General features: G+C 36.7%; 1 protein-coding gene across 1 annotated transcript in view; it reads right to left on the reverse strand.

Annotated features, from left to right (window-relative positions):
* Positions 1 to 819: 819 nt before the first annotated feature.
* Positions 820 to 17,153, reverse strand: part of LOC128208088 (uncharacterized) — a 31,588-nt gene continuing 15,254 nt past the window's right edge. The window contains exons 10-19 of the mRNA XM_052911436.1: positions 8,584 to 9,928; positions 7,677 to 7,790; positions 6,890 to 7,032; positions 5,625 to 5,721; positions 4,602 to 4,682; positions 3,838 to 3,957; positions 3,283 to 3,347; positions 2,730 to 2,820; positions 2,373 to 2,431; positions 820 to 2,083 (exon numbers count right to left, since the gene is read on the reverse strand). Coding sequence (XP_052767396.1) covers positions 2,009 to 2,083; positions 2,373 to 2,431; positions 2,730 to 2,820; positions 3,283 to 3,347; positions 3,838 to 3,957; positions 4,602 to 4,682; positions 5,625 to 5,721; positions 6,890 to 7,032; positions 7,677 to 7,790; positions 8,584 to 9,928 — 2,190 coding nt within the window. The 3' untranslated portion in view covers positions 820 to 2,008. The remainder of the gene's footprint in view (positions 2,084 to 2,372; positions 2,432 to 2,729; positions 2,821 to 3,282; positions 3,348 to 3,837; positions 3,958 to 4,601; positions 4,683 to 5,624; positions 5,722 to 6,889; positions 7,033 to 7,676; positions 7,791 to 8,583; positions 9,929 to 17,153) is intronic.

Genomic DNA, 17,153 nt, shown 5'->3' on the forward strand with positions numbered 1-17,153 from the left:
AACAGAGACGTCAAATATGCCCCCAACATATATAGTCATTAGTATTTAGGCCTGTATGGTCAGACAGCTTTGAGTATGTTATTTATTTTCATAATGACCTACCCTACCTTCCCATGAAATTTGGAAATATTGATATGTACATGGAAATGATGTCACTGCAGGATCAAGTGGATGTCGACTTGTCTCTGGGCCAAAGCTTTCTTAAGGTATTGGTTGGAAACAGTAATGTAGCTTAAGGTCACCACAACCTTGACCTTTGACAAACTTATCAGCTACTGGTCATTACCAACCTTCCTAGCAAGTTTGATGTCTCTAAGTGACAGTCACTTATTTATCTGAAATGGATTCCACAACCTTGACCTTTGACCCACTGACCTCAAAATAGAAACAGTTCATCTGCTGGTCATTACCAAGCTGCCTACCAAGTTTGTGGTCCTCAGGCCATAACGTTTTTCAGTTATTGATCTGAAACCGAGGGACTGATCAATGGACAGCTGGTTCAATTATGCCGCCCCTTGCCACCCTGCGGGGCTTAAAAAGTGCAAAGCACTAGTACCCTTCATGTTTATCATGTTTAACAAGTTTCAAACTAATCTGACTTAAACAAGTATTTTGCTGGTCTAACACCTGTGCACATGCCCACACGATTGAACAACCAACCATATACTCCCCTACAAAGTTTGTTATATCTATGTAATACTAATAACTTATTATAAGATATTCACACTTAACCAGTGAAAATATCGCTATATAATATGTGACCAGTATCAAGTATTATCAAGACCTGCCTTTAAGTTCTGAATGAAAATAAATATCAAATGATATTTTGAAAGCAGTTTATTGCAATAGAATACAGAGTGATGGAACAGGAATGTGATTAGTCAGTGTTACACAAAAGATTATATGCAAAATGAACAGTCAAGAATCTAAGGGGGAAAAAATCAGCATTTAGTTATCTTATCAACGACTGTACAAGACATTTCAATTGCTGACGATCTTAAAATTATTCATTATCTTCTGACTGAAATATAAAACCCTTTCATCGCAGCAATCAAATGTCAAACTAGATTCTAGTACCGGTATACCCAGAACTTACATTTTGTTGAAAGAAATTTAATCATGATAAGCAAACTTTTCTTTGTTAGGTTGTTGATAAGATGGGGTTTGTATTTCTGGCCAGCCAGGTATATACAGTAATAAACAACAAAATAAATCGTAAATTGTCAACTTTTTTCGCAGCTTTGTATCAACACTAGTAAAAGAGAACATTTTAAACTTAAACTTGACCAACTCTCTTTAAACAAATGAAACAATGCATGAGGAATAGAAGCAACAGTGAAAAACATTATAAATTGCATATGTTCTTTTTCAGTCTTTAAAATGAAAAATAGTTAAACTGATATTACATTCCAGTTTTGATCAACAAAGTACAAATTGTTAAGTGAAAACATTTTCCACAATTTATACATGTATAAAGCAGAAATATTTAATGTGCAAATAGCTGTTATTATTTAACCCATGTGAATCATTAACAAAGATTTGAAACTGCTAAACTTATAATGGGAGATGTTAAGGTTGCTGAAGTCTGAATGAACATATTTGTTTTGTCTACATAAAAAAAAGATATCAAAATTTATAACAAACACTTTATCACAGCAATTTTCAAGGAGTCAAATCAGAGATACAACCATTCTATATACACGGATAGTAACAGGATATAAAAATAGTCTCTTTCAAAAAAATTACAAAATAATATCAAAACAAAACCTTCAACCTGAGCATACAACCACATTTTCAGATCTATTAAGTTATTTCTTCAATTCAGTACACTTATCGTAAAAAAATGCAATGTTCAAGTTATATGAGTAATTTTGATCTCGACATAGATATGTGATTAAAAAAGCAATGTGTATTAAGTCGACAGGAGTTCAAATCTACAAGATACAGTACAGACTTTCATCCACATATTGTTAATTCAAACAGTTGTATTCAAGCGGAAGTGACCAAGTTAGCCAACAACTGCGGAAGTGCACATGGTGTTAAGGCCACAGACTCCGCCTCCACGGTACACAAGGTAGTAGCCCTAAAAACACAAGAAACAAGGGCTGATATGATACACCAGAACTATTATACATGGAAACATGCAAAGAATCATCAGTTTCTGTTCACCTGACACTGGTGGCTACATTAGTAAATTACATAAACCTGTACTGTTATGCAAAACATTTAAATTTCTAAAACATACAATACTTGTACTATTATTTATCCTTAAAACATTACCGTCCTTTAATATTAATATTTCATAATCAGTAAAGTGGCATTGTCAAAGCTTGAAAATGTTTTGTAATCCAGTAAAGTGGCTTTGAGCGTACCTTCTCCCCCCAATCCGGTCCCCAGCTGTTCTTCACAATCCAATACCATTCACTCTCATCTGGAATTGGAAAGCCGTAAATCACATGTAGAAAATTAGATACTTTTCTTTTAAGTTTGTGCACTATCTAATATATACAGTCATGTACACACTGAATAACTCCTTTAATGCATACCAGTAAATTTTTAAAACACCTGATTCTTTTTTGTACTAAACAATCAATGTTTTAATCACAATGAATAATCTGATGCTTTGATTTAAATTCAAATATACATGTGACTGAATCTTAAGACACACCTTCTGTCTAAATGCAGTCAAGCCAAACAGGCTAACCCTATTGTAAGCCAAGATAACTTACGGACACCGTATCCTACAATCAACACTCCATGGTCCAAGCTTCCCGGGTTGCAGAAGATCTTCCAGGGGTGAGATATACCTCCCATGTAAAACTGCAAAGTATAAAATGGCAGGTAACTGAATGATAACTGGCAGTGTTTCACAGGCACTACAGAGGAAAGGCCAGCAGTACCTGGGTTTGTTTGCATGTTTAAATAATTTGATTGACTATTTTTCATATCATCCAATCCATATAATGTTTGGCTAACTTTAACCAAACAAAAGCATTTACCAGTTTTAAACAATTGGCTGCAGATCTATAACAACAAGTAGTTGAAAATAAACCTTTGACCATACTAATCAAAATCATCTAGATTATGCCACTAACATTGGACAAGTATATTGACCATTGGAAGAGTTGTGTCCCTTTGACTACAGTATGAATCAATAGATAATGCTACTGGGAAGACATATGACTACATTATTTACCTCAGCTTAGAAAACCAATGCAAGTTCTACAAAGATAGGGAAGAAACAGGTAGCAGACAAAAAGTAGTTCATCAGACATTACTTACTTGCATAGCAAAGGCATTTATGCCAATTGAGATTGGTCCATTCTTGGCCAACCAGGCCGCCATTTCTGAAATATTAAGTAAAACATGTAGCTAAGCCAATATTAAAAACTTAAAAACATTTATATGAATCAACATGATGACTCTTTTATAAAGATACAAGTAAAATAGATGTAACTAATTTGCTATCAAGCAACCTGAATTTAATGAGCTTACCTTTAAATCTGAATTTGCGAACTCTGCAGGTAAAACTTTATCCGCAAAAATTAGAACTTGGTATTAACGTTACTTTTTGAAACTGTCAATTTTAAGCATAATGTGAAATATGTCTTACATATAAGGAATGGTATATAACTCATTTGGGTATCTTTGACCTATGAAATATGTCATTATATGGACGCCTACCTTCTGTTTGCTGCAACAGCAAACTATATTGTCATATTTCCAGCTTAAGTCCTATTTAAGATTAGACATATTTCTGCTAGTCACCCGTGTAAAGCTTGAACAGTAGACTATAGTATATTACGAAGAGAAGTCATGCAGTATTCATGCACCAACCTGTCTCATTGGAGGAGATAGACACAGAGTCGTTGATGTAGACACGCACGTCGGAGCGATTAAAGTGGCAGCTCTCATCATGGCCCTCGTACTTGTAGTCTGTCTCTGTCTCAAGACCACCTGATACATAAAAGTTAGATACACAAATAATAATGGATTGTACTTCAACATTAAGTATTTCTTTCCTTTTCCAAAAAAAAAATATTAGAATGATTTGATAAACATTCCATTTCTTTTTCAAAGTATTGGTTGTACACTTTCAATTTTGATTTAATATCAACTGACAACTTCTCAATAATATATTAATAAAGACATTGCATGTAATAAATATCTCAAACTTTAATTGATAACTTTAAAAATCATCATCATCATTAGGGATTTAGCCAGGTTTTAAAAAGGAAAAGGTACTTAGGAAGGAAAAGCACAATGTATCAGGCAGCGAATTCTTTTATGGTAGGTTTCATGGTTAAAAATGCTTAAATGTGTAATGTGAGTAAGTATTTAAAATCAAGTTTTAATCCAAACAAAATAAATAGTTCACTGTCTTAAGCAGTTAGTTCTATGAATCCAGAAGGGAAGGGTTCACAAACTGGTGTCCATGAGCGCAGAATGGTGCTAACAAAATATAACAGGGTGCAGCACCCATCCATAACTCTTCAACTAAATCCTTGTCATTTTATTGCAGGAGTATGTTACATGATTTCAATATTAAATTCACCCAAACAAATAATACAATATCAGATTCTAACAGAATAATTATATACCAAGTCGTTCAATTTCCTTGTAGGCATTGGAGGGCAGCCCGCCGTTACACCCTTCATCCACTTTGTCACAGTCCACCAACTCTGCAATTACAACAACACATGTTCAAACATGACAGGGTACTATAAGAAATATCCACTCAGCTATGTGGGACTTGATGGTGTCTACACATCTTAAAGGCATAACAGATACCTTAAAGAAAAGTTACCTTTTGGAAGATGTACATATATATACAAGTATATGTGCATAAACAAATGATGGACATTATATTGGGGGGTTTCATTCATGTTCTACTGTACTACAGTTGGAGAAATGAAAAAGTTACAGACCCAAGGTCTGCAGGTTCAGTTTTCTGTTTTAAATGGAATGAGTGGAATTTCCTTCTGCCATATCAGGTAAACTGGATTGAGCGGGTCATGCCATTTAGGATTGCTAGCACGATTTCAACATGAACATGACACATGGTAAGTTACGGTGAACTCCCTGAAGTGTCCTTATCAGGGCTGGTCCTTATCAAGGGGCCAGTTACCACATTGGGACACCAGCCTGTTGCTCCCATACTTTCACTGATAACTTATCTCCTGGCAGTGCCCATTAACACAAATAGTGTTACCAACATGCAAGATCAGCATGTCTATATTAAAATCTTAGTCAAGAACTAAATCAGTCACAGAAAAACATGGCGGCATTGCCACATATTAAGGACATTTTATTTGCTTTTAACATACATTTATCACCTGAATGTACTACATTTGCCTACATGTATGTACTTGAAAATCTGAGTCTGACCTAGTTAACAGACATTTTCAATAGAGAGACATGTAGAAATTTCAATTTAAGAGTGGATTATTTATTTTAAACCATTGGCTACTGGTGACAACCACAATTTAATGCAATTTACCTCATCCCAATGTGCAGTTAGTCATTAATTAAACGAACGGAGTATATCTGAGTAACAAACTAGGCAAGGAGTGTTTAATAAACTGTATCAATCAAATGCCCTTTTTTGCTACCCCAGTTCTTACCTTGTTCAGAGAGGGAAACAAGCTTCCTTTTCTTTATGGCCCACTGTCCCTCGATGTTTCCAGTAGTAGAGAAGGCCCAGCAACTGCCACATGAACCCTGATATACACAGAATTGCAGAGCTACAGATAACTTTTTAACTTAGTGTATTTTACACCCTTATGCAATCAAGTAAAGTGTATGGTACACCCTTATGCAATCAAGTAAAGTGTATGGTACACCCTTATGCAATCAAGTAAAGTGTATGGTACACCCTTATGCAATCAAGTAAAGTGTATGGTACACCCTTATGCAATCAAGTAAAGTGTATGGTACACCCTTATGCAATCAAGTAAAGTGTATGGTACACCCTTGGGTCATTCATTAAAGTGTAATGGCCGCGAATTACAAAATTGAATGACTTATTTTACTTCCTTAAATGAACTTTATAGTACAAATTTTATTAGAACTTACACAAAATTGAAATGTTGCTCAGCTAATTACAAGTCCTCATTAATTTAAACATCTTTACTACATGTACTTTGCTTTCTTGGCTTACAACCTTCTATAAGTTTCTTAGGATAGTGATATTAACAAACCAGTTTAGCATTTAGTTAAAACAGCTAGTGTTAAACGATAAAAAATACTCAGAAGAACGTTATGCCCTTTTTATCTTTTTATCATACTGGTACAAACAGCTGTTTGATATTGTGTCTTAATGGGCGATTTTAAAGTGTATTTATGCCCATTACAACCCTTATCTGTAGCTCTGGAATTGAATAACAGTCATCATTTGGTCCCACACAAGTCGTTGACAAGATTGCCATTTCTTAATAAATTATGCAGTATATTGTATCTTATCAAACAGGTCAGTTCTCAAGAATATGGCCAAGTCCAAGAAATAAATGTGTAAGCAATCTTTGAAAAATTTTAATATATTAAAATACACATTTTTAAGCATTTTGAGGCTTGAAGAATTTTGTTTAGCTTCTTAGCTCTGCCCACTTCTGTCTTAGCACCCCTATAGTTTTAATTTGACAAAACTATTGAACAGCTGAGTATGCTAAAATGAGGACAACATAACATATGCTTTTAAGGTTAGAAATTACCCATACACCCACCACCCTTCCACCCAATATATTTCTAAATGATGAGCCTAAAAAAATCATTTTTCCTCTGGTCTATAAATCTTGGAACACTTTCAGTATCATTCTTATATATTAACAAATGACAAATATATCTAATACTAACAAATCACCTAATCAACCTTGCCATCATTCCAATATACCTGGTTTTTGACGGGTGTGACAGCTCCATGATCACGCCAGTCGAAGGAGTCGGGGACTGGACCGCCTGGGATTTCAGCCTTCTTCATCCACCAGTTGGCCCCTGTGTCCCACCGCTTGCCCACGTGACGCTTAAATTCCTCCTCTGATGAAGCATAGGTAAAATTCAAGGTTTTATGTAAGTCTGTTCAGACATTAGTTTTAGTGTCAAAATCACATATTTGTTCATTTACTTGCATTTCAATGCATTGTTACATCTTATTGTGCAATATTGGAAAGCCCTTTAATACCATGCAATAAGAAGTGCTGGATAAATTATATACAAATACCAAAAACACACACGCCACTTATTTCATGGTACCATCAAGTGACAATATGATACATAACAGTTACTACAACCACTGCCCTCTTGAATGAAATTATACATAACTTACCTTTTGCACTTGCCTACAGTTTCAATCAAGTGTGGAGTAGTGAGTGTTGCAACGACCTCATAACTCTTATAAGCAATCTTGTTTACAAAAAATGTGATACATTCCAAACAAAACATTATTTAAATCTGTAATTCGGATAGTTGTAAGATCAATTTACGTTGAAAATACAGACAACAATTAGAAAATAATGCATTACGGTATTATAGCTTTTTTAAATACCGGGTAAATACATGTTAATCACCAAATTATCCCCCCACCGTCACCGCCTCCCTTCACCAACCCCTTGGGCCAAATGTAATTTTGTTTGTGTAATGTGAAAGCCAGTCTCAATCAGCACCCCTTTGCCCATACATACTAGTGAGGTCAGCAAACTTGGTGGCCCCGTATCTAGCAGACCCCTTTTCAGTTTGCTGCAGTTTCCTCGCTGCACGCATGTTGTCACAGAACACCTGGTAACGCTTCTCCTCCTCTGTAACACACACACACAATCTTGTCACTTCTACCCATGATTCATAGAGTATACCACAGTAACTGGAAATCATTAAAACAACTAGAATTTCGCAGAATTGGATGTATCCCCTGTTTGAAGCGCTCATAATAGTCAAAAGTTGAAAATCTAGAACATCAACAAAGCCAACTGTATTAGTTAGGAATAACTCTGGTGCTACTTCAGCAATACATTTAACAACAGGGCCCTGAATCGCTCCCTGATCCTATAAAGATCATCAACAATAACATTCTGATCAAGTTCCATGAACATATGGTCATAAATGTGGCCTCTAGAGTGTTAAAATACTTTACCTATTATTTGACCTGGTGACCTAGTTTTTGACTACATATGATCCAGATTCAAACTTGGCCTAGAGCTAATCAATATAAACATTCTGACTAAGCTTCATGGACATACATTCATAAATGTGACCTCTAGAGTGCTAATAAGCTTTTCCTTTGATTTGACCTAATGACCTAGATTTTGACTGATATGACCCAGATTAAAACTTAGAAATTATTAATATAAACATTCTGACCAACTGTCATTCCGATACAGTTATAAATGTATAAATTTCCACCATAGAACTTCTTTTAGTATGCATTTTATTTTTTCAGTATTATTTAACATCTTTACAGAACATTGATAAAATATTTTGAATTTAAAAAAAAAATATATATATATAAAATGAATTCATCTAAACCTTCCTATGTCATAAATATATTGACGCTGATAAAAAAAAACATTGTGTTAAACATCATAATTGTTATACCTTTCTGTGATCCATATAATTTATTGAACTGCTTCTTGAAGTCTTTGAACATTCCAATGTGGCAATCATCATGTCCGTCCCCACCCAGCATTTTGGTGCCATGCGGAACTTTATCATGGTCATCCCCACCTAGCATTTTGGTGCCATGGGAAACTTTATCATGGTCATCACCACCCAGCATTTTGGTGCCATGGGAAACTTTATCATGGTCATCACCACCCAGCATTTTGGTGCCATGGGAAACTTTATCATGGTCATCACCACCCAGCATTTTGGTGCCATGGGGAACTTTATCATGGTCACCCCCACCAAGCATTTTGGTGCCATGGGGAACTTTATCATGGTCATCTCCGCCCAGCATTTTGTTGCCATGAGGAACCTTATCATGGTCATCTCCGCCCATCATTTTGGTGCCATGGGTAACTTTATCATTGTCATCTCCACCAAGCATTTTGGTGCCATGGGGAACTTTATCATGGTCATCTCCACCCAGCATTTTCGTGCCATGGGGAACTTTATCATGGTCATCTCCACCTAGGAGTCCATTTCCATGAGGAACCTTATCATGGTCATCCCCACCCAGCATTTTGGTGCCATGGGGAACTTTATCATGGTCATCTCCACCCAGCATTTTGGTGCCATGGGGAACTTTATCATGGTCATCTCCACCTAGGAGTCCATTTCCATGGGGAACTTTATCATGGTCATCTCCACCCAGCATTTTGGTGCCATGGGGAACTTTGTCATGGTCATCTCCACCTAGGAGTCCATTTCCATGGGGAACTTTATCATGGTCATCACCTCCCAATATTATTTGACCAATATTTTTTCCATGGTTGAATAAGTCATGACCATCTTTACCAAGCATGTCTTTTAAATTGTTAACAAGTTCATTTTCATCCCCCTGAAGTAAATGGTCCACGCCAACTCTAACAAGTTCAGGTCCATTCTGTTCAATCAAATCCTTGACATGATTTATCACATCATTATCATCACCGCCACCAAGTATGTCCTTTGCTTTATCCAAAAAGTCATCAATGGCTAATAACTTCCGCCCTGTTCCCTTTAGTTGTTCTACATTGACTCTATTTTCAGATTTATCCATGTGTGTTACATAGTCATGCCTGTCCCGGCCTAGCAGAGTTTTCCCATGGATTTGCTGGTCATGCCCGTCCTCAGCTAGATACTTTCCATCATGCAGGTTCTGGGCTAAACTTTTGGCAACTGTCTTAAGCAATGGAATGGAACTGTCAGGGATTTTCTTAAGGCTAATTACAGTTCCTTTGTTTTTACTCATGTTGACATCATAAGCAGGCCCATTATCTTTTGGGTTTTGTGCATCCATCTGAAAAATAAAAGGATGAAGTGTTTCCTAAAAATGATACACTGGATTTGTAAGGATTGCGTTATATGGATTCACTTGAGTTGAATGGATACACTGGCGTTATATGGATGCACCGGTGTTATATATGGATGCACTGGTGTTATATGGATGTACTGGTGTTATATGGATGTACTGGTGTTATATGGATGCGCTGGTGTTATATGAATGCATCAATGTTATATGGATTCACTTGAGTTGAATAGATACACTGGCACCATATTGATGCACTTATGGTATATGGAAACACTTGCCTTATATGGTTACACTTAAGTTGAATATGGATGCGCTGGTGTTATATGGATGCGCTGGTGTTATATGAATGCACTGGTGTTATATGGATGCACACTGGTGTTATATGGATGCACACTGGTGTTATATGGACGCACTGTTGTTATATATGGATGCACTGGTGTTAAATGGATGCACACTGGTGTTATATGGATGCACTGTTGTTATATATGGATGCACTGGTGTTAAATTGATGCGCTGGTGTTATATTGATGCACTGGTTTTATATAGATACACTGGTGTTATATATGGATGCGCTGATGTTATATGGATGCACTGGTGTTATATGGATGCACTGGTGTTATATGGATGCACTGGTGTTATATGGAAACACTGGTGTTATATGAATGCACTGGTGTTATATGGATGCGTTGGTCTTATATGGATGCACTGGTGTTATATGGATACACTGGTGTTATATGGATGCACTGGTGTTTTATGGATGCGCTGGTGTTATATGGATGCACTGGTGTTATATGGACACACTTGTTTATATGGATGACCTTGAAGAATAAAGACACTTGTTTAAATACAACAATGTTACATGATCACATCACCGTAAATGACTGGTGATAAGACACACTTTTTTCCCTCATATTTCGATGTAAAAAAATGCATGCCTCTTTCAACCAGTAACAAGCTTTTGACATTTTTCTGAGGTCGATTTCAGGCCGAAATTGGCTATTCAGAGAAATTAGCTAAAGAACTTCAGCGAACATGTTATCAATTACATTTTGGGACGTGTTAATGTGAAGTAAACATCAAAAAAAATCTACATTAAAGTTATGGAAGCCAAAACAACAGAGAAAGATTCATGTTATTGTATAAAGCTGAATGCATCATCTCGATCAAGTTTATATGGGTTAAAATGGCATGGCAGTTGAAGATTGGGATAAGGTGTATCGTAAAACATTTATTATTTTAAATTTTCATTATTGTACGAATAAAATTATTCAATATTTTGTTTAATAAAACAATAATTAAACTTGCAATTAAGAAGCATAGCTGTGCACTATCGAAATATTTTTAGTCAGTTTTTAGCCTTTAAGCAGTTTAACATACCAATAGTATAAACTGTTGCGATAAAAGTCTTGCTCCACATTCTTTATACTTTCCTGTGTTGGTGTTGACATTTTGAGAACAGAGATGTACAAGTTTTTTGCTTTACAAAACTTTTCATTCTAGACAGGTTATTGTTTACAATACACTGTCAGAAAGAATATTTTGCTTTGTATTACTATTGTATGGTTTTAAAAATAGCCATTGCCATTTTCACGAATAACTAATATTTGGTCACTGTCAACAAACATGGTGGCCTATATTTGCAGACGATTTTAACATTTTTTCTACGAGTCCTAAAACCCACTTTTCTTGAGTTTTTCACGGATTTTTTTGCCTGCATCCTATAACCCCTATCATCTTATAACCAGTCATTAACGGTAATGCTTTCTGGATATACTTGCATTATATGGACACACTGATGTTATATGGATGCACTTGTGTCATATAGATACACTTTATGTTGCATGGATGCACTCGTGACATATAGATACACTTTATGTTGCATGGATGCACTCATGACATATAGATACATTTTATGTTGCATGGATGTACTTGTGCCATATAGACATATAGATACACTTTATGTTGCATGGATGCACTCGTGACATATGGATACACTTTATGTTGCATGGATGCACTCGTGCCATATGGATACACTTTATGTTGCATGGATGCACTCGTGCCATATGGATACACTTTATGTTGCATGGATGCACTCGTGCCATATGGATACACTTTATGTTGCATGGATGCACTCGTGCCATATGGATACACTTTATGTTGCATGGATGCACTCGTGCCATATGGATACACTTTATGTTGCATGGATGCACTCGTGCCATATGGATACACTTTATGTTGCATGGATGCACTCGTGCCATATGGATACACTTTATGTTGCATGGATGCACTCGTGCCATATGGATACACTTTATGTTGCATGGATGCACTCGTGCCATATGGATACACTTTATGTTGCATGGATGCACTCGTGCCATATGGATACACTTTATGTTGCATGGATGCACTCGTGCCATATGGATACACTTTATGTTGCATGGATGCACTCGTGCCATATGGATACACTTTATGTTGCATGGATGCACTCGTGCCATATGGATACACTTTATGTTGCATGGATGCACTCGTGCCATATGGATACACTTTATGTTGCATGGATGCACTCGTGCCATATGGATACACTTTATGTTGCATGGATGCACTCGTGCCATATGGATACACTTTATGTTGCATGGATGCACTCGTGCCATATGGATACACTTTATGTTGCATGGATGCACTCGTGCCATATGGATACACTTTATGTTGCATGGATGCACTCGTGCCATATGGATACACTTTATGTTGCATGGATGCACTCGTGCCATATGGACACACTTTATGTTGCATGGATGCACTCGTGCCATATGGACACACTTTATGTTGCATGGATGCACTCGTGCCATATGGACACACTTTATGTTGCATGGATGCACTCGTGCCATATGGACACACTTTATGTTGCATGGATGCACTCGTGCCATATAGACACACTTTATGTTGCATGGATGCACTCGTGCCATATAGACACACTTTATGTTGCATGGATGCACTCGTGCCATATCGATACACTTTATGTTGCATGGATGCACTCGTGCCATATGGATACACTTTATGTTGCATGGATGCACTCGTGCCATATGGATACACTTTATGTTGCATGTATGCACTCGTGCCATTTGGATACACTTTATGTTGCATGGATGCACTCGTGCCATATAGATACACTTTATGTTGCATGGATGCACTCGTGTCATATGGATACACTTGTGCGATATGGATACACCTTGTGTTAAATAGATATTCTATTGATTGTTGATTATACTTGTGTTATATGATTGCATTTGTTCCATAGTGATGCATTTGTGTTATATGGATACCATTGTATTAAATGGATGCAGGTGTGTTGTTTGGATGCATTTGATTGATATAAAATTTGACCTTCTTAAGTTATACACACTTGTTTTATATTCAATTGTTTTTTATATTTATACGCAAAGCCTGGAAACACTTCTTTCATACCCTTTCAAAAAAACAAACAGCAAGTCCCATTGTACTAAATGATTTTGTTTAACTGGACTGAATCTGAGACATAGTATAACTTCATAACAAATTCTGTGTCCTTGACTGTTAGCTTTGTTTTGGATCTTGGATGTACCATACTGACTACATAACAAGATCACATTTATGCTTAGTTTTAAGGATATATTTCTCAAAGAATAACAACATGAATTTTTGTTGATACACACATATTTCTCCCACCTCAGATAAGTAGATCCAAGAAATTGACCATGCTAGAAAATCTTATCTTGCCCACTGGCAAAGATTATACGTATCTTCCATAGCCGAGTGTGTAAGATAGGTTCATTCCGACCAGAGTGTAGGGTGTTTTGCGGAAATGAGGTTTACCGAGTTTCCACAAAACACTCTGCGCGAGGGTCAGGAAGAACATATCTTACACGAGCAGCTATGGTAGATGCTTTTTCTCCCGGCTCAGTTAAACAAAATTAGGTAAAAATGTATTTTTTGCTGGAACTCTTTTGTGCTTAGTGAAAATAATTGCGCATGGATATGCGATAATTTGTGTTTGTCATGGATATGCGAGCAGTGATTCAGATTATGTTTATAGTCAAATCGGTCTTTAAATAGTTCTAAGGAGAGTGAAGCATTATTTCTTGAAAGGTACATGAAAACTGTTTTATGGTGACATTTGAAGCGAGAAATAATTAATTAGCGTTTTAAATATTGCCACAAGAGAAGGTTTCCATGATGCTACAGACGACAGTCTTCAACAAGGGAGGTTATTACAATGTAGTGACCATTAAAAAGGAGTTTCATACAGGCATTTTATCTTCGCCCCTGGGCAAGATAAGAATTTCTAGCATGGTTAAATTATTGGAGCTACTTATCTGAGGTGGGAGAAAAGACAAGTACCTGTATGAAACTACTTTTTATTGTCATCACAGAACTACCTCCCTTGTTGAAAACCAAAGTCTGTAGAGTCATGGAAACCTTGTCTTGTGACAATAATTAGTATCTTTATTAATTATTTCTCACTTCAAATGGTACCATGAAAATGTTTTCTTAATACTGCATTCAAGAAATAATGCTGCACTTTACTCAGAACTATTTCAGGAACGATTTGACTATTTTTAACATAATTTGACAGGTTAATACTGAGTTTCCGCAAAACACCCTAAACTAGGGTTGGGATGAACCTATCTTCCCTGAACCCAGAAATTGTGCCAGGCGACACAAAATGTGCATGCTTCACATTGTGTGATTGGGATGAAAATGTTTGTCGAATCATTTAGCATCAGATATGGATTGGATGGGGAACCTTTATCATGATGACCTTAATCTCTAGATATGACCATGATACAACCAGGCCTTAACAAGTGCTCTCCAAATTGTTGTGCCAAACTATGGTTGAAATGAAGAACACCACAAACGATACTACATGAATTGGCCTTCAAGTGTAACCTTGAATTTACATCAACATGGTTTGAGCATGTTGTTCCAAAAAAACACACCACAATTTAAATGCTCAACATAATGTGTGGCATTTAGCTGGCACAAAAAGGAAAAATCGACCTTGAAAACTGAGTCAACATGACTGGCATAATCATGTGCTCTTAATCAATAATGTGGTGACCATCAAAATCATTCAAACCATTAATTTTTTGTAAGCAAGACAGTCAAACAGAAAAAACTAGAGCTGTCACAGGAGTGACGAATACCCCCAAATGCTGCCTGGACACAGGAATGGCAAACCATTCCTTTGAAAAGAGGCCATAACTCCAAGGTTACTGCACACTGCATCTTCTTTTATCATGCATGTATTGTTTTATTTAAATCTGTTAAGTAATTTAGAAGTTACACTGCTGACAAGAAAAACTAGCTGATGCTCTAGCTGATCTCTTCTGGAATAAGACATCTAGAGCATTCACGAGCTTTTCTTCCAACACGATCATCATCAAATTTTACAAGTACATATTTGGGCTTGAATGCATCCTTATCCACCTGAGAATAAATCCCGGGACTGTTCCTGTAGCCGAATTAACATGTCCATCTGACAGGTCAATATTTGTAGTAAGCACTACTGTGGCAAATATGCCATACTTAAGTTCTGCTGGTATTCCATTGGCATCTGGTTCAAATGAAGCATGCTGGATTTGTTTTGTTTGTTCATCTTTCCAAGTGTCAATTACTTTTAAGGTAAATATTTGCTCATTTAGTTTTTGAAGGATCTATCGAACTTGACCTGTATCTTCTGATGTTACACCTGTGTACCAAAAAATGTTCAAATCTGTCAAGCCTTTCATGAGTTATCGTCCAGAAACCATTTTTCTATTTTTAGTAACAGTGACCTTGACCCCACCAGCCCCAATATCGAACTTGATCTGTATTTTCTGATGTTACACCTGTGTACCAAAAATTGTTCAAATCCATTTAGCCTTTCATGAGTTATCGTCCGGAAACTGTTTTTCTTTTTTTAGTAACAGTGACCTTGACCTTGGCCCCACCAGCCCAAATATTGAACTTGACCTGTATCTTCTGATGTTACACCTGTGTACCAAAAAATGTTCAAATCTGTCAAGCCTTTCATGAGTTATCGTCCGGAAACCGTTTTTCTTTTTTTAGTAACAATGACCTTGACCTTAGCCCCAGTAGCCCCAATATTGATCTTGACCTGTATCTTCTGATGTTACACCTGTGTACCAAAAATTGTTGAAATCCGTTTAGCCTTTCATGAGTTATCGTCCGGAAACCGTTTTTCTTTTTTTAGTAACAGTGACCTTGACCTTGGCCCCACCAGCCCAAATATCGAACTTGACCTGTATCTTCTGATGTTACACCTGTGTACCAAAAAATGTTCAAATCTGTCAAGCCTTTCATGAGTTATCGTCCGGAAACCGTTTTTCTTTTTTTAGTAACAATGACCTTGACCTTAGCCCCAGTAGCCCCAATATTGATCTTGACCTGTATCTTCTGATGTTACACCTGTGTACCAAAAAATGTTCAAATCTGTCAAGCCTTTCATGAGTTATTGTCCGCAAAAACCGTTTTTCTATTTTTAGTAACAGTGACCTTGACCTTGGCCCCACCAGCCCCAATATCGAACTTGACTTGTATCTTCTGATGTTACACCTGTGTACCAAAAAATTTTCAAATCTGTCTAGCCTTTCATGAGTTATCGTCCGGAAACCATGAAAACCGACTGACCTACCAACCGACAGACAGACCGACCGACCGACAAGCTCACTCCTATATACCCCCTCAAACTTCATTTGTGGGGGTATAATAACCATGGCAAATAAATGTTCCATTCAATTGAGCCCCAAAACAGTACTACAAATATTGTTTATGTTGGACTCTATTTTGAGCTAGGAACCTTGGCCTTGCTCACAACACATTGCCTTGAATTAGTAATTATGGCTGCCATTGGCAGAGTCACTATTAACTTTGATGAGGTAGATGTTTTGTTCCCAAAAAGACTTCTAGGGCTAACCTTTGTATGATATTATATAATATATTCAAGCAGCTGTAGCCATAACCATAAGTGTTTTGACAAAAGACCCTTGAGTGTGCCATGACATTTAATGTACAGACATGGATGTTGCTGATAAAAAAAACAGTCTCATCATGGTGAAATAAGCATTAAGTCATTTTGAAATGCATGACCAAGAAACAGTCTTGACAAAAAAAATACAAGGAATTTTAAACCATAACATGTATGTGTGACCTTGGCTGTGACCTAAATATGAGTGCAATC

The sequence above is a fragment of the Mya arenaria genome, chromosome 11 (genome assembly GCF_026914265.1).
Source record: "Mya arenaria isolate MELC-2E11 chromosome 11, ASM2691426v1".
In the NCBI taxonomy this organism is placed as follows: Eukaryota; Metazoa; Mollusca; class Bivalvia; order Myida; family Myidae; genus Mya; species Mya arenaria.